The sequence below is a fragment of the Nothoprocta perdicaria genome, unplaced genomic scaffold (genome assembly GCF_003342845.1).
Source record: "Nothoprocta perdicaria isolate Ctin4 unplaced genomic scaffold, notPer1 scaffold_3, whole genome shotgun sequence".
Classification (NCBI taxonomy): Eukaryota; Metazoa; Chordata; class Aves; order Tinamiformes; family Tinamidae; genus Nothoprocta; species Nothoprocta perdicaria.
Genome location: NW_020455532.1, coordinates 3819682 through 3845197, shown reverse-complemented (window position 1 = coordinate 3845197; position 25516 = coordinate 3819682). Strand labels below are relative to the sequence as shown.

The 25516-nt window shown below is 43.4% G+C and overlaps 1 protein-coding gene across 2 annotated transcripts in view; it reads left to right on the top strand.

Annotated features, from left to right (window-relative positions):
* PHACTR3 (phosphatase and actin regulator 3) overlaps positions 1–25516 on the top strand; it is a 97687-nt gene that overhangs the window by 32886 nt on the left and 39285 nt on the right. For both annotated transcript variants that reach the window (XM_026041930.1, XM_026041929.1), the window contains exons 2-4: positions 18795–18956; positions 19818–19895; positions 23982–24164. In XM_026041930.1, coding sequence (XP_025897715.1) covers positions 18795–18956; positions 19818–19895; positions 23982–24164 — 423 coding nt within the window. The remainder of the gene's footprint in view (positions 1–18794; positions 18957–19817; positions 19896–23981; positions 24165–25516) is intronic.

Sequence of the window (25516 nt, the reverse complement as noted above, 5' to 3'; positions counted from 1 at the left end):
TTTAACTCCTCCTCCCCTCTTTTTTTTTTTGTGGGGGGGAGAGGGATGAGTTTAAATTCTTCAGACAGTCTTTTAACTTATTTAGCAATTATTTTCTTGCCTTTTTTTTTTCCATAGCTTATATCTGAAAGTTGTTATAAGGGTCCAGAAAATAGCCCTGCCTGCAAATTTTATAACCATAATTTCCAAATTCTAAAAGGAAAGCTGCAAAAAATACTCTTCTTTTTATCTGGTGTGATTGCAAAGCCCCTCACTATACCATATTCAAATAGGGTCTGTTTTGCTGCAATGGCAATTGCACAATAATCATGTTATGGCAGAAAGCTAAAACAGGAATAAAGATGTCAGAGCTACCTAGCGGCAAATGTAAATTTGATCTTAAGATAAAAGCATCTCAAATATACCCTAGTGGCTTATTGCCACAGATGCTAATTGGGAAAAAGTATATTATACACAGAACCATTTGTTCTAAATGGCTCTTCAGGGACCAGGTTAAGGACAAGTTTTTCCCGTGCGGTTTGTTCTTGTTTACAGAGGTTATTAATATTTGCATAAATGTCTCAATGAAACAATATGTCAATGGAATGAAATAGACCTAAGTGTCACACTAGAAAATTCACTTTTCAATAAAAAGAAACTCTTTTATGATGGCAGGAGCTGAAATTTTAAGGAAAAGCTGTAAATKAACAGCATGAGGCTCTAGCCCAAGATTTCATAGTCCCTTTACACAGCCCAAATCTATGCCTCTTCAGGGCAAGATATAGGGGTACATTTTTGGACATAGTCAATTACTTCATCAAAATGCCAAAATGAGATGTGACAAGAAAAGATACTGTTCCGGATGTGCTCTTGAGTGCTCTGACAAGGCTCGGCTTAAACAGGTTTAGGGGGTAACAGCCACAATACAGCTGGGTTCAACACTGCAGTGGCAGGGAAGGACACTAAAGAAATCTAGCATGTGGATATTTGATTTCTAGAAATGGGACTACCTAAAAAACGAGGTCATCAGTTAGAAAAAGAAATCCTGAAATGGATGGTCCTGAGAGTGAAATGGCTTCAAGCTGCCTTGAAGTTCTTAAAAAAATAATGTGTTTGAAGCACAGGTAAAAAGTTAGCCCATTACTCAAGATGAAGCCGTCCCAAAATACCATGCATGACTAAAGGGAAAGTTAAGGAGACACTGTAGGGAGAAGGTTGGCAATTAAAATGTATAATGGCAAAAAAGGCAGGGAAGCAACGTTAGAAACTTTGTACATCTTTCACAGTTTTCCTTAACCAGGAACGCRTAACACAAATTTACCAGCTTCTGATCAACATGAAATGGTGTTGAATAGGAGCTGTCCCTGGGAACCAAGCTCTGCCCATAACAAATGTGTCAGGAACATCTTCTTTCAACCACACAGCCCTGGGCTCTTCCTCTTCCTGCACACCTCTTCCTGCCTGTTATGCAGCGTGGAACCACTGAGCCCTGTGGAACGGATTCATGAGCCCTGGGCCACCACGATCCTGGCAGCACCTCTTGCCCTTTTCCCAGGGCTCTCACTCATGTCCTGCTCTCCCAGCTCCACGCTGCAGCCCAGCRGAGGAGCTCCCTCTCCTCCATGCGGTGCAGGAGCGCATCGTGCTCCATTGTGGTTGCCCCCACACTCTTAACTTACTTGCTCTTATCTATCCAGCACCGGATTTATAGAGAAGCTGTGCAAAAGCAGATGCCTCAGTCCAGTTTATGTATACAGCTGTGAATCTACCCCCTGGGCACAATTATGACAATTATGCATGCAACTTAGATAATGAAAAACAAAAACATCCAATTAAACATGAATTTGCTATTATGCATCAAGTAGAATCATACGAGTTTATAAATAGATCTCCCTAGCTGGGGGACACTGGATCACTGCTGTAAAATCCTGCATTCTTTGAAAGCTCTGCAATGTTAGGCATCACCAGGCAGGTAGAGAAAGCGAGAAGGCTGCATATAGCCAGTTACTGATAGAAATATGAGACTGACTTTTTTACCGGAAAACTGAATATTGACCTGCAAATAGAGAACTGCAGATGGGATCTCCCATCTTTTAAATACCTTGAATCACAAACCCTTCCCAGCCACCCTGCATTCAAAACTATTTCAGTTTTAATAYGCTATATGACATTTAGAACTACAAGTGTGAAGAAAGTCTCTAATATTTTWAGATTGAGGAGCTTCATTTTGGTCATCTCTGCCTCTAGCTTGCTCTTAAAAAATTTAGTAGCAGCTTCATTTCTCTTGGTTTCTATGAAGTAGAGATTTTAATTTATTTATGTTGATGGGGACTTTTCAACATCCTCCTCTTGCAGCCATTAGAGTGAAAAGGGTGATGACTTTTAAAGGAATCACTGTTTTTTCTTTTTCTTTTTTTTATCTAGAACATGAAAAATTAAAAAAAAAAAAAAAAAAAAAAAAGCTGAAAATGCAGCAAACTGAGCCTCACAGAGCTCTACAGACCCAGTTAAAGAATACCTGTTAAGGGAATTAATTTTTTTCATGCTCCACATTGATAGAGGAATGTATTAAGGGAATACATAGGTGTATAACAAAGTCAGAGTCAATTTCAAAAATAATGAAGTGAAATGGTAGAGACTAGACCTGATGAAAATACTTATTTATTTAAATACCCTAAGACATGTTAGCTGCAAAAAAATGCTCAGTTTCGCTCATTGCTCTCTGGTTATCATCTATCTCCCCTCGAGCCTTCGTGTGCAAGTTCTCTCCAGATTTTGCACACAAACTGCTTCAAACTAACTTCCCCCATTCCTCCCTGTTCTTTAAATCTTCACACAGAAAGTGCATCTCTGTCCCACTCTGATAATCCTGAGGTTTTAGCAGAAGTTATGTAGTTTAAATTAAATCATGGATTCATGGATTACTGAGCTTTTATGAGTCATTTTACTAAGCTATTCTGCATAAATGAGTGGGCCATAATGTTAATTAATTTCTATTGTCTATTTAAAAAAATCTATTAATACCAATGTCTACACAAAGACCTAAGCTCTGTCACCCACAGAAGACAGAACTATCAGATCCTAAAGTTGCTCTTGCACCATTTCTCTAGAAACTAGTTTGAGTTGACTGCAGGACAACCAAGGCCTGACTACCAAGCACCATACTAGCTAGACCATTTTTCTCAGAGCTTTGGAAGAGGAATATTCAATGATCAGAAAACTTAAGAACTCCCATCAAGAAAAGGAACTATATTTTCCCATGAGTTTCAAATCAAATGCCTGGCAATTGCAATAGGCCGAGGATGCCTTCTCTGCCTGTGGCAGCAAGCTGGAAGTTGCTGCCTTATTTTTACTGGGCAGAAGTACCAACCTGCGTGGCAGAAAGTGTCCTTGGTAGACAACCACGGCAGGGTTACACTGCGCTGCCACTGCAAAGCAACCATGAGCCACTGAACAAAGTTAAAAAAACAGCAGAACCCTCTCAGCTCTCCCATTCCCCCAGATAATGAYGATTTCTCCCAATTTTTCTCATTTCTCTGAGGATTAGATGGAAGGTAGGTGATAATTCTCTTTCCATACAGCATTTAACACTCATCTGAAGGCGATAAATGCTCTATTCCGGAGAGATTACCGCAGTGAAACCCAGTTATGGCGAATGAGACAATAACTGCAATATTCGGCAAATCCAGGGATCCTTAGAGGTGTGCGAATAACTAATATTTTTCTCTGCTGGCAGTTCTAAGAAATTATTTTTAAAATTTCCATTTGAAAGAATTATTTAGCATTTTATACTTCTATAAATTGAGAAAGTTGAAACAGTTTCAGAACTATTGGGTGGGAGAAAGGGGTACTCCTCAACTCAAAYGTGTCACTGAATAGGCCATTTAGAATTTGGGATCATGGAATTTTGGAATCACTTGGAAAGAATCTTCAGGTTTCATTTTAAAAGCTGAAAATTTTAAGAATTTCTTGGCTGCAAAGAAGTAACAAAGCCTTTAGGCTAGAAGGACCCTTGAAGACAAAGCAAATTCTAATTCAATCCACCACTGAATCAATCTTGGTGTGCTGGACCTGTCAGTCATCATCTTAAATATGTTAAATTGACAAAACTAGGTTTGGCCTTGCACGGTACAGATGATTGCTATAGATTAGTACTTCTGTAATTATTAAAAATCCCACAGACAAACCATATTATTTCCTTCCAAGCATACAGGCGCATGGCAGCTTTCCCGATACCATTATAAATGGCATTTACTGTTTGCTGCATATGGATCAAGACACAATCATATATCAATCATTCTATAAGTACCATAGCAGGTTTGATGCTTTTCCCACGGGAATAGCCACTACTTCCATCAGAGCAGCTCATTATTCAGCAGAAGTGATAATAGATGGCAGGAGATCCCTGCAGAACATGCAGATTTTAGAGAGTATTTGCAAATGAGGGGTTAGCAGATGAACTGTCCTCCATGCAGCCAYGTTCTCGCCTGCACTGTTCTCACTTTCCCCGACTGGGAATGAAGCTGGGTACATAAGCAAACCTAGAAACAACCTTCTCTGCTTGCTGCAAGACAGAGCCCTTGCTGTGAGGCGAGGGAATTTGCATTCCTTACCAGCACCCCAAGTGAACATTGCAGAAGCTTCAAAAATAGCATTTGAAAAATGCTTGCCAATTTCTTTGAATGGGGCAKGGGATATTGAACAGGTGGATCTAAAAATGAGCTCCTGTTACATGCAGAAAAGGGTGCACAAAGAAAATTAGTATTATTGTGGAACAGAAAGGTATTGTTTATTTTTCATGTTCCTGCTAACCAGGCAGCATCATATTTGTTTTCAAAATAAATTCCCCTGTAACTGCTAGTAGGATTTTATTTTTATTAACTATCATTCTAGAAAGTATTTGCTGTGTTTTGTGTGAAGTAACTGTTGGCACCATCCCCTGGGTGCCTCAACCCTCATTACCTCTGCTCTCATTTTCTACAAAGATTAATCTATTTTGAGGAAAATCATTGCAGGAAATTATATTTGTATAGCAAGGTCTTATTGTCCAAATTGTGAGAACTGAAGTGTTGTCCTTCAGTTTGCACTGAATTGAAGGCCACAGTGTCAAAGAGAGATCATTAAATGAGTCTGCAGAGAGGCAGATATTGGCCATCCTTGGTTTTGTTTGTGCAATGGAGTGGTTACACATACACAGTAAGAGCCCATTATATGATTCATACCTACAGCTGTGGGAACTATATATCTAAATATGTACTTCATGTACATTTGCATACCAAAACCTTGAAAATATTTTCTGAGACTGTAAATACTGCAAGTCTGTTTAATCGGGATATAGGAGAGTTGTTTTCTATCTTAAATAGTCAAAATATAAGTAAAACCTTCCTTCAAGCTTTCTCAGTGCCCCCTGTAGCCATCCAGAATTATTTTCAACATATGAAAAACTTTGCAATTTGAGTGGAAACAGTTGGGTTGTATTTTTAGCTGGCTTTGCTAGCTTTGGCTTGGGAGATATTGTCAAAATTTATAACTTTTACTGTTGACTAAGTACTAAGAGATACTGCCCTTCTTTCCTTGCCTTGCTTCTAGCTCCAGAGGAAAGGGAGGAAACACAAAAATCATACAAAAACGTCAAGGAAAAGATATTGAGAAGGCTGGGGAGAGCTGAAGAATCCTCTAAGGGGAACCACAGACTAACTCTGCTCACAGTCCTACATTGAACATTTAAACACTCAAGCTTTTAAAAAAAAACAACAAAAAAAACAGCATTCAAGACTAATGTCAAAGCTTAATGTTATCTGACCTACATGAAAAGTAGCTATTTTAGAGCAGAATCCCTGTTCTCAGGAAACTCCTTGATTTGCTTATCGAATTGCTATTTTATGTATTAGATATGTATGGCATCAATAAGCTACAATGATAGAGACAGGTAGCAAGGTCTGCAGGGCTGGTGGAGGGGGAGCACATATGTCCTTGCGGTGCGTAAGCAAGAAGCCCCAAGCCAAGACTGCAGAGCAGCAGACGTGGGGAAAGGCTCCGCTTGGCCCCGAACGCTGAGCAGTGCCACCTCATGCTGCCGCCTGCCCCGCGGCCCAGCCCGCAGGGAGCTGCCACCTCTGCTAAAACCAGGACCACCTGCAATTGYGCACGCAGTTCTCCCTCCCCAGACCTCTGTGCCGAGGCTGCAGGCAGAGACATTTCTCTATTTTCACATCACCTTCTGTCACAGGGAGGCTCTGCCATCACGTGAAGTGCTGCTATTAACACCAAATCTGCACACTCGTGTTTTGACCRGCAGGATGGGCTTGATCCAGAGCAGGCATGGGCAAATGATCATATTTCTGTCAAATCAGCCAGAGCTGTGATAGCAGTTATGCCAGYTATGTGTTCTTATGCCAAATTTGTGCCAACGTTGGGAAGACAGATAATCCTTGATACAGCATAAAGCAAAAGCAGCGCTTATGAATGGTACCTCCCTGGCAAGTTGCTCGTAGCTCTAGGAAGGCTGTGGTGACACTTAAACACCCGGCTTGTCTGGGTTACTCACACAGCTCCTGCACGATACTCCACTGTGTATTTTACAGATCTCTCTTGTTTCCATTTCCTTATTAAATGAAACAAAGAATGAAATCATAAGACATTTTGTTTTCAGCTCTAAGCATTCTGTCCTGGCTTGGGTGGTTTTATTGTGAATCACATGTTTTGGGTAACATACCCATGTGTTTTTGCAAATATGATCTCTGAGTGATCCCAGCAGGAATGCACAAGACACAGAGCTCACATAACTCCACAGTAAACTGCTGTGTTAGCACCTGGGCCACATGGTCAGCGTGAGCAAAATCACCTGTTCAACAAGTAGCATCTAATGGATCAGGTGCCCAAAAGCAGGATATGAGTTATTTGGTTATAAAATGTCCTATTTCAACTCCCGAGGAGGTATYACTGTTTGCTTATTTATTCTGACAGAAATTCTTAGTTCTGTGCCCAACCAAAATGTCATCCCGGCAGGCATCCAATTCCATAGCTCTGCAGAAGGAGCAGAAGCCGGACTAACACCTGCTCTGCTAATTACAGGCCGTGGAGGTCAGGGTGAAGCTTCACTGACAGCAGGATGGGGAAGTTATGTTGCTTCCTTCGCTGTGCATACTGCTGYGCATAAAAAACCCAAAGTCTCTGTTTTAGTGCTGTCGATCTGGCATCCTCAAACTTGAGTCTCCATCYCTGAGGACACACTAGCTGGGCTATGGAGTAAAAGCATGTTTTCTTGATCAGCCCGCTGACTTTATATATATATCTATATATCTCTCTCTATATTATATATATAGATATACATATATTTTACAGCCACTATCTGAACTCCTCATCCAAAGGCTATACTGATAGTCAGATGTTAGAATTTTTTGTTCTTTCAAGCTACTCTGCAGTAACTTTAAATAGAAGAATCAATTTTCTGCAGAGAAAGACTCTTCTATTAATAGCACTAGGAGATCATTTCAGCTTTTGAAAGGAAGAAATTACTTTTTTGTGTGTTTTAATACTTATTTTTAATATTGAGTTACTTTATCATGCCTTCAGAGTATTAATTACTGAGGAAAAAAATTCTCTCTTTCCCTGAGTACAAGGAACAAAAATAGTGAATGAGACTGTGTGAAATGGCTTAAAATAAACATCTTCAAACAATCTGGTCCTATGTGTCAGTTCTCTCATGCTTTGATAATCTCTTCTCAGTTGTTCAAACAGACTTGCACAGATTGAACAGGAGGCTTGAAGATGATTGAAAGGACTTTTGCTTATCCAGTGCAGTGAGCTGCCAATAAGAGGCGATATTATGAAGGGCAACCTCAAAATATTTCCAATGCGCAATGGAGAAGATTTGGCCAGTTATACTTCCCTGGTGTCACATTCTGAGATCTATCCTCATTCATTTAGAAAAATGAGAGGAAGAAAAGCCTCAGGCTTTCTGCCTTTTCCAAATAAACTTTGTTATCTTCTTATGTAAAACACTAAGAGGCTATTCCAAGTGGCAAAGAGCTTTATACACAGCTTCACTTAAAGGCAAAAACATAAAACAGTTTTGTTCTGCAGTCACAGAAATTTCAGTCATTTATTATAATGAATGGGCAATGTCAAAAGAACATATGGTATTTTTAGCTCTGCTTCATTACCCAATGTGGTAAACCAATTCTGAACACTTGTAATGTCTAAAAGCCTTCTCTGAGAAGAAAGACTTTTCCTGCATAGTCTTGATTAAACTCAGACTTTTACTGTCGAGAGGATCAGGAAATGGCCCTGAGCAGCAAGAGAGGGTTGCGGGCAGGATAAGTAGTCAGATCTGTACAACTAGAGAAATGACAGCAAAACCTCTGAGCTGGGCATCAAAGCAGATGGGCAGCAGGCAAGAGAGAAGAGGAGGGGCTGTCCTGCAAGAAGGGAAGGCATCTGGGACAGGGACACTTGATTTCATGGMGACAAACTCCTTATTTGAACTTACATTCAGGCACTTAAGCTTTATGCTAGAGACAGGCAAACTCAAGCTATAAGGATTAAAATGGGGTGATGAAGGCATAACAATACACGCCCAAAAATGTTCTAGGGATGACAGGAGCACCTGATATCAATTTCCTCAAGTGCTTCACTGCATTTCAATACTGTTCTGTTTACCATATGAATACATTTGGCCTGACAGTAATTTTGGCTTATCCTTGGCAAAGTTGACCTTTCCTTCTCATTCCTWTGTTACTGCACAGAATCCTCAGCTGGATTTGAGGTGCTCTACACAGTCAAGACATAAACCAAATTGTGAGAGATCTCCCTTACCCTAAATAAAGGGATCTCACAAAGAATGGACATCGGTCTAGAGTCCACTATTGGTTCTGACTACAGTGTTATAGGTAGCTGCTAACAKAGATGTAATGTGGATATAATGCATACTGTATAGGAAGGCAGAGGCAAGGACATGCATTGGGCTGTGGCAGCGCGGATCGGCCACGGGCGCAGCCTGGCAAACACCACACACCCTTCCCCTTCTCATAAAGCCTCTCACCAAAGTGGAATTCAGAGTTTCCTGGAACACCACAGGATCGAGTCCAAGTTACGCCTAGACCAATGCAATTCAATATCACCATTACACAAAACAATCCGCAAAGTCAACAGCAGCCTGAAGTCTCTACAAACACTGAAGAAAAACGGCGCACACTCTAAGACGGGGCAATAGGAAAATCTTCACATACACTAGTTCTCTTTACATTTGTAAGTCACAAGTAGCTACAGCTAAGATAGCAGCACTGCTCCTATCAGCTCCCATGTAGGTTCCTGGTGCAAAGCAGCTTTCAGGAGAGTTTCGTTGCTTTTTCGTGGTCTGCCCAGAGCACTCCCAGGGCTCCTCCTGGGAGTTCAGTTATTATCATGTTGTGGGAGGGCCTTTGTTTCCAACTCCCCGTGACTCATGCAAGCGGCTGAGAACACAGCTCAAATATGAAAGCTGAAAAGAAACTGAGAAGAGGGAGTAGTTATTTCACTTCTTTTCTCTTGGAAGACCTAAAAAATACATACATTTAGGTCAGACAGAGTAAAAATGTTCCATCTTGTTATCCTTTCCATGTTATTTGGACCTTGTGAGACTTTTAGAACTAAGATAACTCAGGCAAAAAATACTCTTATTTACTTGCTTAATAACAAACTAATATGTTGAAATAAAAATTCAGTCCAAATTCTATGTTAGTTTTAAAATAATATTTTGTCACAGATCTGATCAACTCTTTTGCCTCAAAAAAACGAAAAGGGGAGGAGGAAACAAGTGCCCACAAGGCAAACCCTGCTGCTGAGGCAAGGGAAACATTAGGAAAACATCTCTTAGAGGATTCCTTCTCAAAAACATGACTGAAATAAACATCAAGAGTAGTTAGGAGACCAAAGAACTGCCTAGAACTGTTTGTTTAAAAAAATATGAATTTATGTTTGAAAAAGAGATATGAAGTAGTAGGGTTTTTTTTTTTTTTTTTTTTTGCATAACTGGCAGACTGATTTAATTGTGTGCTCCCCAGACATTTCTCAATATCACAGAATCTCACCGCTTTTTTATACCATTACATTACAAATTATGTCCATAACTCTAGGACTGACTGGCACAACCATACCTGTTTGTACAAAGTGTCTASGACAGGATTTTGTTTGTAGGTGAAGCCCCGCTCAGAGAGAGGTCTGGGGTACCCAGGGCAATCCAAAGTGCTCCCGTGCAGAAAGCCAGTTCCTATCCTGGCTTTGCCTCAACCAAGGCCTTCTTAGCATAACTCAGAGCTGGTGCAGCCCCTCAGCCGCTCGCAGGTGATCTAGGTTGGCAGAACCACCCCTGGCAGCTCCCTCCGGCACGTGGTGACGGGCACACACACCTCCCGGGCAGGCCAGGAGCCTTCAGCTGTGCTTGCCTACCAGAAGGCACTTAAAATAGAAAGGCAGCCATTTCTGAGCACTTATTGTTCACATCTGATTTCAGTGCAGGGTATCCTGTGTACGTACTATGAATGTATTTATGTGCTACCTCCATAATCATCTGTTTATTCCAGTTCAAAGCAATTCTGTCAAAAATGCTGTCAACACTGTAGTCATTAAAGATCACATTTGTGCATACTATTGCCTAATTTACCTAAAAATAGTAACCATCTGCAGGCATAATGTTGAGGTATGTCTAATTTATGTGAGCTTTTTCCACAACATCCGCTAATTACAATATCTTCTGGAAAAATTCAATCTAAATATTTTGGGGAGAATGAAAAGGAAAGAGAATCGAGAATTCAGTCAATTAATACCAGCAAGTCCAGAAGCCACAAACTACGTAATCGTATACATGTATTTTTGTTTCAACACACACACACACACACACACACACACACACAAACAAACACACACACACACACACACACACACACACACACAGAGAAGAATCTCTATGGTTGCATAGAGTTTCCATAAATAATGTCCATTCTTTGAATCCCTAAAATGCCCAGGGAGGCCAGGAGACCTGCAGAGCCCTCATCAGCACCTTGCACTGCTTGGCCTCTCCCAATTGCAAACTTAAGGTGTCGTCATGTGATTACTCAGCCCTRTTTGCCGAGACAGAATGAAATAATGATACATTTGCTGGTAGCAACAACTGTCTAGTTAGTATGGAAAAAACATTTTATAACGTCAGAAACTAATCCTAAGGCCAGTTCCTGCACTGAACCACATGGAGACTCACTCCAAATGACACCAACAGAGCTCTGGTTAAATTGCAAAGCCCTTTTCTCAGTACATCCCATGACTTAATCAAGATTAATATGTTTTGAGCAATTTTCATGTTCTTTCCTTGCTCTAAGAGATCATGCCGCCATTCTTAGAAATCAACTGTGGATTTCTCTTCACACAGCGATAAACATTACAGCAAATGGATAAGCATTTAGTTCTGGCCATTGACCAATAAAGAATTTCATTTTAGAAGGCACATGTCTCTCTTAACAGGTTAAAGACTGTTAACCAGAGTGCATCTACTTGGAAGCAGAATCTCAGGTTTTAGAACGTGGACTGCCAGGAACTCATTAATTTTTAAACATACTCAGATGTAACGTTTAAGTCGGTGGCAGTTTTGTTTGATTAGTGTTTTAAAGCTCTTGTCTGAGCCTTGAGATACGGTCAGAGTAATGAGCAGAAAATCTAACTTTAACATGGAATATAACAGGTTAGAAGTGCCATGGCCATAAGGGACTTAGTGCTGTCTGACGCTCTGTGCTGCTCTGTATCCATACATGGATTTTTCCAAGGATGCCGAGGGCACAGACGCTCTGCGATAGCTCCCTTTCTGAGCCTTGGTGGTATCATCATTTCTCTGGAAAACACTAGAAGAGGGTGAGACAGCTGGATTTTTATTAATAGTTGCTCCCCTAAAGCATCTCCAAGACATCTACCATCTACAGAAGGTTACATACTGCTGTGGGCAACAGACCATGTCCAGAAAGTATTTAATTATTCAGGTAATATGACCTCATATGAAAGGTTTCATCACAGTTTACCTACCAGCCAAACACAGAAACCGCTGGCAGCTCCTAGCAGTTTTACAAGGAGCCAAATTGGATGCATAAACTTTAGACAAAAGCTGGCTTCAAGTACCGTATCTGTTTTCCATCCTACCTTTCTTTTATAACTGTTTTGTGTTAATGTCATATCTTTGAGGCCTAAGTATTTCCTCTTCCAAATCTCTGCTATTCTCCATAACAGGCCTGAAGAGGTGCCAGAGACCATCAGCTAATGCACATTTGTTGCAAATGGCTGTAAGAAAAGTGAGAAGCAGGAGGAGTGAGAAAGGGAAAAGGCAGCTGGTCCTGCACTCCCAGGGCAGGAGGGTGGGTTTTATTCRCAGTAGTGTCCTTAAAGAGTGACAGCACCAGCAGGGAATGTGGGCTGTTCCAGGGAAAAAGGCAATTATGCATCAAATTACCTAGGCATAAAAATGCGTAGGACTTGAGAATTTGCTTATTTCTCTGATGTGCAGGTTAGATCTAAAAATAAAAGTGAGCTTAAAAGATATAAGCGAAAGAGATAAAAAATATAAGAGAACTGATTATATGTTTGACAGTCTTGAGCTCCCATAACCTGAAGAACAGCTAAACAGGTAGTTTATGGGGCACAAAGCCCAGCTAAAACTAACACGCTATCGCCAGCTAGCAAGGAGGCTGCCCTTAGCAGTCACTTCCCTGGATGTTACGTCTCCAGYGAAACGTTGCTTCCAGCACACATTAGCAGCAGAGAAAGGGATTTGCAGGTGCCTCCTGGGGACAGCTGGGGTTCTGTTTTGAGTCGCAGACTCCCCAAGGAAGCTACAAAACATCCTTTCACCAGATCTGCAGCAAGACTGAGTTAATTAATCCATGCAAACACTGTCCTGCAGACCAGACAACTGCTCTGCTAGTTCGAGTACGGGACAAAGCTAATTCAAGCCATTCGTGTGCTCGGAGCTTGGCCTTCTGCTGCCCTGCAGAACTGCAGAGAGGTTGGGGAAAAAAGTGCCCAGCACTGGGGGGGTCTGTGACCCCAGGGCAGGACAAAACCCCCTCTGAGTGCGAGAGGGAGCAGGCCTGGTGCAGGCCTCGCTCTCAGGTCAACACTTGTTTGCCTTCATTTGAAGGGGTTTCTGTACATCCCAGGAGACGCTGCCTGCACAAGCTTCCCTGGGCTGCTGTGAGACAGGGAAATGCCAACTTCCCTTCCTGTGCGGGCTTCGGTGATTCAATTAGTTGTGACTACATGGCAATCCCTCATTAGTTGCATTTTCTTACTGTTATTTGGCTCTTCCTTATCCAGGTAGAGTATGTTGTGGGTTCTTTTATACAAACATCAAAAAACTGAGTTTGTTAATGAGTTGCTAATGCCACACTGTGCACCGTATATCATATAAAGTGCTACTGGGATTGCCACAATGATCCAAAACCATGAAAGGTTCCTGATTAATTTCTTCRTCCCTACAGCAGCAATGCTGTTAGGTGATATGTCAGCTTCCTGAAGGAACAATTTTTGGAAGAAAGCACAGATCTCAAGCATATAAAGTATATCTTTATCCGGGAGATTTAGCTGGAGTTGCCACTCACATGCTGACTTTCCTTTGATAAGTATAATCTGTTCCCCCATTTATCCCAGCTAAAGTTGGTTTTGAAATCCCAGTACTTCGAAGGGATGCTCAGCATGGCAGAATAGAAATAAACTTCCTTGGCAAGCATGTCCTAAATTTTTTTTTTTAATCCTCCTCCACTTAAATTGTTAAATCACAATTTAACATAATAAAAGAGCAGTAGAGAATATAGAACGGACCAGTCATTTCTAATAGTAACCAAAATTGGAAAAATCAAAATAGCAAGTTTTCAGAAAACTGAAATGGAAATTCCAAACTGGAGCGCTCTGGCACAGGTTTCTGCTGAAGGGAATCGGGAAAGAGAGATGGCCTGTGAGATCCAAGCAGCAGAAAACATTTTTATTACCAGGACAAGCACTATCAAAAAAAGCCATCTGTCTGGTGCAGTATGAAAAGTTCTTTAGTTCAAGGAAGTGTTCAAGGACCACAGATGATTCACCCATCTTGCACGTTCAGTCGCCCTTAGCTTCTTCCTGCTATTGGGATGCAAAACAAAGGAATCGGGGCTCATGCCTGCCACCAGTCTTCCCTCCCTCCCTCCGTCCGCAGCCCAGGGACCTTTCTGCCTCTTTCAGGTCCCCCCCTCACTAGATCAGACACGTGTAAAAGCAAAGCGGCCTTGTACAGATCGCTGGGTTTTGGCTGCTCTCACAAATGCTGGAGTTGCATGATTCAGCACTGACAAGTAGACGTGAACCCTTTACAAGCTCAACTCTCCCTTCGACATTCTCTTTAGCATCCTTTCTAGAGAGATATAATCTTAGGCAGCACTGAAAATTAACAGTTGTAAGGGCACCTCTGTCCCAAAGGCCTGAGAGGTCATTTTGATTCCACTCACTGGCATGGAGCAAAGGCAATCTCTCTCCATTTTTTAGCTCAGTACCTGAGATGCAAAGACAGATGCAATGATAATAAAGGAGAGAACATGCAGAGCTGCATTACAAACCAATTCATCAGAAAACAGAGCATGCTTGCCTTACAAATTTGCCTGCAGCTCTTGTCTGTGTTATTTTTAAACTGCCTGCAAGTTTCAGATTTTTCAGTGGCCCTTCTCCTAGCAGCTACACAGGAGATTTAGCAAGGAACAACTTTCATTGCCATGTACTGAATTCAGTTAAATACCCAGCCCATTAAAATGCAGCTTTCTAGATCTTCCCCGCCACAATCTGCATGTTTACAAGACAGCACTGCAGCCCTTTAGAAACCCCTCACCTCAGCGCAGCTGGTGTCACTCAGCTCTGAGTTCCTCATGTGTCCCACACTTGCTGTGGCCTGGCCTGGCCATCAGGCTATAGTCTCCTTGGCTCATCATGATACCACCAAGAAGAGAGACCCAACCGACTAAGCCATGTGCTCCGTTTCACAGCACTGTTACTGCCCAGACAGCATCATCTCCACACCAAAAAGCATCTGCGGTGCAAAGGAAGGCTACACTCAGGGATATGGGGCTCTTCTGTAATGCGTCCAGGGCTCAAACTCCACCATCCTCCCAGCAAACCTGCCTCACTTTCGAGAGCGTGGATGGGATGGAGGCAGGACTTGCCAGCACAAAACAGGAGAGCTAGGAGAGCTTCAGAGGCAGTAAAATCAGCCAATTCCTATGGAGAAGGAATGAACAGGGAGACCAGTGTTTTTATGCTGCTGCAGTATTTTAAAGGAGAAATGCTGATCACCCACAGCTGCTACTGAAGGCAACAGAAGCTGCAACTACTCTGGCTGTCGGAGGGACCAGGCCCTGAAGCCAGATGTAATGAATATTACAGTTTGCTCTTTTCAATTGCATGGCTTATCCTTCAGCCCAGAACAGCAGCTCCACACTTAAGCACAGCAGTCTGGCCTGCCTGTGCTGGGTAGGATTAAGCTTGAGGTAGGTTAAGCTTGTGCTGTGGGTTAAGCTCGTGCCCCTTGGCCCTGTGTACAGTTTCATCCTTCCACATTATGCTGCTAATTAAGGTGTTGCTCATTTCTCTCTGACGATTCGGAGGATTTGGCTCTTGGCTGTTTGTATTTCATAGACATCTTCTAATAACTGCATGGCCTGGGCACAGGCTATCAGACTGTGGGAGAAACAGCCACATTATTACACCATACAGTTAGTGTAATTAAAATATTGACTGCAGATTAAAAAATGTGCTGAATATTTCAGAGGCAATTGGAGGACTGGCAAGTCCTAGCATATCTCTGGCTGGTGCCTAGCTGTGCCTGGTCCTGCTGCAGCCAGAGCTGGATGTAGGAACTGCTTTTCAACTTCTTATTGCCCCAGCAGCCAACCCACAGCAAAGGAAAAAGGAACTGACTGGGAACAAGGAGCTCTCAGAGCTTCCTTGCAATTTGCATTGCCAGTGAGACCATTTCCTCGTTATTTCTGATTTCAGGACATCTGTCTTAGAGTGTCTCTATTTTTATTTGTGTCCATCTCTCCAAATGCACAGTGTAGGAACTGCATATGGTGAAAATGTACCAGGTGATAAAACCATTTGCTTAAGAACTCACTGTACTATGTGAGAAACACTAATAGATCTAAAAAAGCCCATGAAAACCTCTGCTGGAACATTTGTTTTAGATCCTCTTTTTTCTTTGACGTTTGAGCTCTAGCTGTATTTTAGAGGACCGCAGCTTAAGTCTAACAGGATAAATCTTTCATTTGCACAATCAACAGGGCAGAGGGAGATGGAAGAAATACAGTTTACAGGGCTGATGAGAACTACAGAAGCACTGATTGCGGCAGAATCAGTGCCTGGGGAATACTTAGTGCCTTTGCAGTGTCTCCTCTTTCTTGTTCCTAGGGGAATATCTGGGACAAGAAACAAACGCTCCTGCAGAAGCACAGGTCTGGGTTTGAGTGACTTCCTGGTTCTGTCTCGATCGTCTGTACCTGGCACAAATGGCCAAGTGATCTTATGCTACCAGTGCTCGATAAAACACGTGGGTGAAGCCAAAGCCACTTTGCAGACACCCACCTCCTCAACGAAATGCAGCAGGATCAGCAACTTGCCAGGGTACTGCTTTAAATGAGCTGCTTATTTAATCCTCACTAAGATGCATGAGAAATACCTGGGACAGTAGGAAGTGTCCAAGCAATCTTGGATGCAAAGACAGGGAAGGCTGAGCTGAGGCCCTCCAACCCCGCAGTTGTTTCTAGGGACAACATTCATATTTAGTCTATGATTAAGATCAGCTAATTCTGTGAACATTTCCATTCCTACTCAATGGTTATCACAAGCAATGGCAAAGCACTATTTTCTGAGGCTCCTATTACAGCTTGAAAGTTGCCACAACAGCAGATTAATAGCAGATCTGCCCTATTGCCAGTCTTACTGCCATCTCTGTAACCAGGAGCTTTGCTCCTGCAGCAAAGCTTATTTCTGTGATACTCCTCATTGCCAAACATGCAGTTAGGAAGGAACAACTTGTGTTATCTTGGCAATGTAGCTGGAGTCCTGAGGGTACTGCCCTCCTTACAGACTATGGTCCTTGCTAGTTTCTGTTTGCTGCTTCTCAATACTGACCCCCAAACTGCAATTCATAAATATAATCTTTGGTAAACCCTATTCCTTCAAAGGCAAAATTGTATTTTGGGTATAATTTAAAGAAAATTGGAAAGAATAATTTAAAGAAATTAGAAAATCTAAGTGTAGAATTTTGAAGCAGAAAGAAAAATTCCCAGGGCACACACAGCAAGGGAAGGAAGATTGTTAACAACCTTTGCTCCATTCTGACAGATAGTATGGCCAATTTTTCAATTTGTCTCTACTTAATGATTCATCTCTATTATCAATATTTTCAAAATTAAATGGAGGGGAGAAACGTATTCCTCCCTCTGCTTTGTTTAAAAATCTTCCAGTATTTGTTTCCTGTTTACGCTGATATCCCCACCTCCATGCTGCGATTTAAGCGTTCTCACCCTGTTAACTTAAAAACAAAGCCTGCAAGATGGTATATAGTTTTCATCTTGCAGTCATAAAGCAATTCATGATAAATGCTGCTGTTTCTGAGAGAAATGTCTTGGAAATGCACATACGTTCCTAGCTCCACATTGCTCATTTAAATGATAACTGGTTGTTGGAAAAAAATGTCATGCAGCTTTTATTCATATAACATCTTCTTCTGAGTGATACCAATGTCAGGCAAGCCATCAATATCCCCATTTATGGACCTGTGCTGCTTTCTTTCATGGTACTGGCTAGCGCACAACTGTCACTAGGCAGTATGTATTGTTTCATACAAGACTTGTTTATAAGCAAAATGAACAATCTATTTGGAAGACAAACTTAAAAATACCTAAATTACTTTTCCAGCTGAAGCATTTTCTAAGAGTTCCTGTGGCTTGGCTGGACAATAGGGAAAAAAAATTTCCCTTTGCTTCCTCAAGGAATACATTTGCACAAGATTTTACTTATGTAGCCTATATGAAACAGGGTGTTCTTATATTAGTTCACACAAGTGCATTAGCCCACATGAGGCACTGAAAAGGCAGCAATATCCTGTGGCCTGAGAAGAGTTAGGAACTGGGAAATCTGAAGAGCTGTTAACTTTCTCACACTTTCTCTCAGCTTTTCATAAAAGTTTTTGGTCTGAATTTTCCTAAAGGAACATTAATTTCATATGTTTAACCAGGGACTTTATTCGCCTCATTTACAGATATGTGATGTAGGTTTTTGCAGTCACTACTTAAGCTGTTGGGTGCTCCTGGCACCCTGTATTGCAGGAGGCTGCAAAGCAGAGCTCCCCACAGCCCCTGGGGTGCAGTCACAGTGTCACCTCCAGGAGCAGCTGGCACTGATAAAGCGCACAGAGCGCTGCAATCCCACACAGGGTGCCCAAATGCAACGCATCCCCTTTCCAAGGGCCTGGCTAATAACTCTGAGACATCCTTGAGGGATGGTGGCACAAGTGCTCTAATATTTGGTGTCCAGATAGGCATGGTGTAGGAGCAGAGCCCAGAGAGCTGGGAGGAAGCACCAGGCTGGCACAGCAACATTAAACATCCACATGTACCTTCCCTCGGCCTGGCCATGTGCTCCAGCAAAGCAGGGAGTCTCTTTCCAAGTCTTGCACTGCCAAGATACTCCTTAGCTGGGTGGCCAACGCAACCCCTCCCTGCTGGTCTGTGCCTAAGGGTACTAACCATGAGCCACACTCTGTCTCCCCTGCCCAGATGAGATGGAGCAGTCGCCTGCAGTGCGGTCTGACTACTTGGTCTCAGGGATTCGAACTCCACCAGTGAGGAGGAACAGCAAACTGGCAACGCTGGGCAGGATCTTCAAACCGTGGAAGTGGCGCAAAAAGAAAACTGAGAAGCTAAAGCAGACGTCTGCAGGTAGGATGGGAGAACTGCAGCAGAAGGCAAAGCTCTGCTTTGTTTACATCGGAAACATCAATGATTAGCTGATCTAAACTTATTCAGAGATTTCAAGAGATTATAGATTAATAATTTCTAAGCCTGCTAGGATCCCTTATAGCCTGACTTCCTCTATAACACAATATAATACATTTCAAAGGTCAAAAACAAGAGCAAAGCCTGAGCTTCATGGACCTTCTCCTCTCCAAAACAGGCTAGATTGCTGGCCCCACATATCATCACCCCTTTGATTTGGGGCGAAGATTATGTAGGTCACAGTAACATTATGAAAAGTGACAGGAGGGAGCTACACCATGGAAAATGCCTTCCCTCAAGCAGCTGCCTCTGCAGTGACAGAGCAGCCGAGGGCGGCGCGGGCTCTCACTCGTTGCCAGCAGTGCCCCAAGAGACCAGCAAAGACACAGGCTCCCTTGCCTCTTCCTACAGACCAATGAGGCAATTCGCTGAACGTGCCTGGCCCTCCGGAGCCGCACAGCAAAGGGAGCCGCTTCCCGTGGCGTCTCATGCGCTGCAGCTACCAGCACAAACACTACAACAGCCCCCATTACTCTGCATGAAATTATTCTGATCAGTGCGATCAGGCAGCAGCTTTGGGCATAAATCTCTGCTCTCCCTAAGGGTGATTATACTGTTTTAACTAAGGAAAAGACCCAGACAGGCTGCCCAGGAACACCTACGCTCCCACCCCAAAGTCCCTGCCCTTCTGCACACACACGCTGCAGTCAAGAGCAGAGGGAATGTCCCTGTTGTAGCTTTTTCACTCTGTTGTTAACTGGTGTTGTTAACTGGTGCTCTGTGTCATGCTACAACTTCCTGCAGTGTTGGAGAAGAAGATGACAGCACGGCAAGGTCGGGATGAACTCATTAAGAAAGGTTTGCTGGAGATGATGGAACAGGGTGAGTAAAAATTCTCATCTCTTTTATCAGAGATCTTTTCTGGGCAACAGGAAACACACAATTGCAAGTGAAGAAAGCTTACAATCAAATAAAAAGGAAAACCCTGAAGACGATCAGGAAAATTCAGTACCTGAATTAAGCAGTTGTCTGCTCAAATTCCTGCCTGCCTCAGTCAGTCCATAAACTTTGATTTTTCATATTTCACCAGCTTGAATGCAATTCAAGCTTCACTGGTTTTACACATTGGTACAAACGTGAGCTAGTGCCCATGTCCCATGCAACTGCTTCAAACCTACCTAAATCCAACTGCCAAGAAAGAATGCCAGCGTTAGAGCTGGCATAAATATAAATGTAAGCATACAGATGCAGCCAATGAGGATGTTAGCATGCCCAGTCCATGAATTCAAATCTTGCAACATGATGCTAATCTGATGTTTTCATCTATCTCTCTGGCAAACCAAGTTTAGACAAAACATATTATCATTCTGGTTTTTGATCGCGTGGCAGTGTAAAGCTTTCCTAAGCACAAACCAGGTTCAGCAGAAGTCACTGAATAAAAGATGATCAAGAGCCACACACAGAAATGTTGCTCCTCCCCAGCCCTGGCAGGTGACCTGATTTGGTTGAGGGAGACAGATCTGGAGAAGCAACCTATGAGATGGGGAGAGCTCCCACTGCTGGGGCAACGTTTCCATTGCCATTCCCATCCACACGAGCTACAAGGAATTCCATCTTTGCTTTGAAAACTTAACAGCACGAAGGACTGTCTGAAGGCAGTCTGCCCTTTTGAGTTGGACCAGTCTGACAGACAGAAATGATGTTTTTTGAAATTTGTAATTGAGTTTCTTTGTATAAAAGAAACCCCAGGCCTATAAACAGCCTTGAGGACGACACTCAGTGAAGGTATGCTGCAATGTGGCTGAGCAACTGAAGAATCAGGAAAAAAGAGCTTTTCAATTTTTTTTTTTCTTCATTGCAGTACGGCAATCATTTTATGGGATATCTTTAAATGGAAGTTTTATGTTCAAGACATAAAATCTATCAAACCATCAGCTTATTCTAAAATGGAAGTTGTTAAAGGGCTCATTTTTAATTCCTGTCCATTGAATTGTTTCTGTCTCTCCTCAGTTATTTGCCCTATTAACACAGTAGCACTAGTGGACAGAAAAATACATCCAGATTCCCCAATTCTGCCATGGGAATCTGTTCTGAATTTGAAGCTGAATTTGAAGCCATGGTTATAAAGAAATATATGAGATGAAAATATAAGATGCTAGAATTAGAATAAGGAGTAATTAGAATGAGGAGTGGTGATGAGCTTTGCTTTATGTGGCAGGTACAGGCAGACCTGCTTTACCTGTCTGTAACACAGTTGCACAGAGCTCCTATAAACTCCAAACAACTGTGCAGAGCCACCCTGTTATCCAGAAGGGAAGGAAGGAGGAATGGCTAACAGTCAGTTGAAGGGCATTGCAGCAGTCTGCACATTATTTTTCTTTACACAAAGAGTATTGGGAATCTCCAGGGTTATTTTATTATATTATTAGCAGAAGCAGCTTATTAATGGTATCAAAAATTGACCCAAATAATTCTCAGTGATTTGATTAGTGCCCTACTTGGACTGAGCTAAAGTGGCAGCAGTTTCAAGGCTAAGTGCTCATTTATGCAGTACATTGCAACTGTCAAAGCAGCAGTACACTGCTAAAGGGACTAGAGCAAATCTTCAAACCCCTTTCTTTCATGAGGCTCTCCTGCACTTCCTGACATCTCGGTCATGCTCCTTTTCACTAACCAGTCCAYACTGGGCTGCAGCTGAAGCCTGTGGAAGCTGCAGATGTGCTTTATGCRTTCCCAGCGGCTGCATCACACTCAGGTTTTAGAGCATCAGGTCACCTTGCAGCCGAACCYACAACGTTTGTGACCGGCCTGCTCAGCTCGGAGCAAAGCACGCAGCTAGCACAGAACTGCCATGAGTGTGTGAGGTGCCCTGGGTGAAACTGCACTGTCCTTGATGGACTGGTGACTCATCCAGACAGGCTATGTCACCCTTTCTCCTCACGCAACCCCTGGACGCTGCTTCCCTGAGCTAGACATGGCCCCTGGCACTACAGGGCTAACGCAGAGCCCTCCTCTTGTCTGCAAAGCCCACCCGCTGCTCCTCTGCCTGCTGCCCCTGGGGAGGAACTTGCTCCAACACCGGCCCCACTGCTGCTCTGGCCCCTCCTCAGCTCCCAAACCCTCTCCACAACATGGCTTCACTCAGTGGAACTTCTGGYACCCTACAAGCTGGAGGGGGCAGGATCTGCAATCCAGTGAGATTCATTCCCAACTAAATTATGCCCTGCTACTTCTSCAGATTATTTTACAATTTGCAAGACTCTCTGCTGCTTTCCTCGATGGTAGATCTGAGGTCTGGACTTTCACCTGCCTCCTGACTACCTCTAAAATACAGCATTAAGACTCTGCAAATCAAAGCAGCATATTTTCATCAATTTAAGTATGAGCTGCTCATTTCTGACCAGGAGCATCCCTGTTGTGAGTCCCAGATGCTTCTCAATAGAAATCTTCCAACAGGACTCTCACCTGCTTGTCATCACCTCATCAGTCATTACACTTTCCATAGGCAGAGACGTAAAGGACCGCGTATCCCCGCCTGCAGCTTTGTTGTGGCACAGCTGTCAGTGCTTGCCACTCCAACCGACGTGAGCGACYTGCAAAACAGAGCTACCTGGAAAGCATTTAGGGAGCTTTCCCTACTATGCTGCTCACTGCGAGCACAAATCTGATCGGCTGTAGCTGCGTTCACAGCGCTGAGAGATAAGAGATGCCTGTCAAGTAACACAGGCAGCTGTTAATGCACCAACTGTTATGTATAAGCTGACTCCACGATGAGCTGAAATGTAGGCAATGAACTTTTCCCCCCCTCCCCTTTCCTGTATCATAGCAACTGTGCTACTGCAAGGGCTATTTTAAGAACACTAACTTTTCACCAAACGTGATTATGAGGCAGCCCGGGTGAGCTCAGCTTACAAAAATACTGCATCCCTTCCGCAGCATCCCCAGCCAAAGCTGATACCCTTACCCAAAAGAGCAGTAAATTACTCTGCAGACTGCCCACACAGCATTAAAAACAAGGTAGCTGTAAATGCTAATAATTTAAAATCAATGTTGAAGAGACTTGTCATGGTACCATTGTGAGAGGCCATAGCCCCGGCAGGCACTGAGCGATACAAGGCAGGAGGTTGGGGTGCCACAGAGCGGCTCCAGGACAGAGCACTGCCTACACTGCAGAGCAATTGCAACTTGCAYGTTGATTTTGTAGATTTGGAGATGGTCAGGAAGTAAAGAGTTTGTGTTCTGAGGAATCTTCCCTGAATAGGAGGATACTAGAAAAGCTTCAGTCATCAGGATGCACACAGCTGCAGGGATCACTGGCACAGAAATCTTTCAGCGTAAGCAAAGGGAGCAGTTTCTAGGTCTGCATGAGGAGGGATTTGAATTTCTGATCAGCTCAATCACACAAGACACACACGCTTTCAAAAGCTGACGAACCAGAACTGTGCTYAGGGTGCCAGCAGCATTAGCAGCTCTGTCCCTGGGAAGGCTGCAGCGTTTCTGCTGGGGCGGTCCTGGCCAGCAGCTCCGCGCAGGGACCCAGCACGACTCACACAGGGACAACGTGGGCATGGGCTGCGCAGGGGCTCTGCGCGCAAGGAGATGCCGGTTGGCGCACGCCAGGACTGCCCCCGCGGCCTGGCCCCTGCTCGGCAGATGCTCCCAGCACACACTGGGCTCTTGTGCAAGCACAGTGCCCCCTTGTCCAGGCTGCTGGCTGCTCATGGCTAAAGATATSCTGCCTACAAAGCTGGTTCAATATTCGTATCCAGGGCTGGCCTGCACGGGTTTTGCGTCACAAGATGCTCAGCTATTATTAGGAATCCAATGCTGCTACAAGACAAATCTCAGTCCCCTCAGCACTGCGATATCACTAGCAGCTTTTAGGTACACTCTTCTAAAGAGRTTAGCAGGGAGTTTTGGCTTTCACTGCACGTGGTTTAGCTAAGATTAAATGATTTGGTGTTTTAGATACTGAAGGCAAAGCCTGTGCTGGTGACGATGCCTCAAGGGCGCTGCCGAGCGAGCCCGCRGCCCCCACGTGCCAGGCACTGGCCTCCCCGGAGCTGCAGCAGGAGAGCGCAGCGGCAGCCACAGCAACCACGATCCCGCCTGGCGAGGAGCTGCCTTCCCAGGAGCTCAAAGATGACACAGGTATTGGATATAAAACACTAAACAGCAGAAAAAAAATGTTAAAACTCTGTGCAGCCAAATATGTTAGTGTATTAGAGGGTCAGAGCACCTTATTCAGCTCAGSGCCTCCCCTTACTAGGCTAGCACTTTGTACTGGAAAATAGGGATTTTTTGGAACTGCTACAGTTCTGAGGGACTGTACAAAGGGCGCAATGGGTACAAAGCCAAGCGCAATGGGATTACTTGGATTACGAGACAAGCCAGAGTTGGCATGGTACCCTGTGGTATTAGCAGCTACTGCTGTGAAGATGAAACAATCTACTCCTTACAGCAGTTCTCAGACCTCCCTGCCAAAGCTGAAGCTGCTTGTCCTGACATAGGAGAATGATGTCTGTGCACACCCAACACTGTCCACATCTTCACCTACCTACATTGCCCCGCAAATATCAGAGCAGATCAGTACCAGGAGCAAAGATAAATCCTTATCAGCTTCTAAACCAAGTTTCTTTCATGCAAAAATCCACAGAAGACACTCTGCAAACAGAGGCCACTGTACTACAGCAAAGTCCAGCTTTTCCCCTGGGACCAGGGACAACCAAGGAGTTGAGGGTCTCCAGTCCTGAGAAACCAGAAGTGCTAAGCTCAGGAAATACACACTTGACCCTAGTTCTATGAGGAATCCAAGGCAGCGATTACAGATCCTCCTGCCCATCCCGTCTCACTGATCCCCTTGCTTTCTCCACCTGCCCTGGCTGCCTTCTTTAGCCCATGATGCCTCTTCACACCCTGCACTTCTTGGGGTTCAGGCCCCACGCGCATTCACCAATCCCACCCTCAGTGCTGGCCTCTGCTGCCTGCTGATGCCATCATGCAGCTCCTAATAGAAACCATTCTTTGAAGGGTTTCCCATTTCTTAACTCTGCACTTGCCCTCTTCCTTCTCCTCCTCTTCTTTCCATTCTCACGACTCATGAAATTCTGGTGCCTTTTGCTCTTTTGCTTTTATATAATATTGCTTTTCTGCCCTACGTGGGAACCACACTTCTAGCTCCATTCCACTCCTAATTACTTCGACAACAGAAACTCTTCTCTCTCCATGACTGCTCATTGCAAAGATGTTTTTAAGCTCAGCAACATCCATCACTTTTTTTTTATTATTTCAACTACATGTATTACTTCATGAAGATATACCCCAAAACATATTTACTATATTAGCCTAGCGCTCTTTTTGTTTCTTTCCAAACCTTAGCCCATTTTGCTATGTTTGTTTTTGTATGAAAATTTACACCAAAAAAGACAATAAGCCACATAGAAGCACAATGAAGATATGTGGTGTATATTCAAGCCCCTATGTTGCATTTCATTCTGAAGATG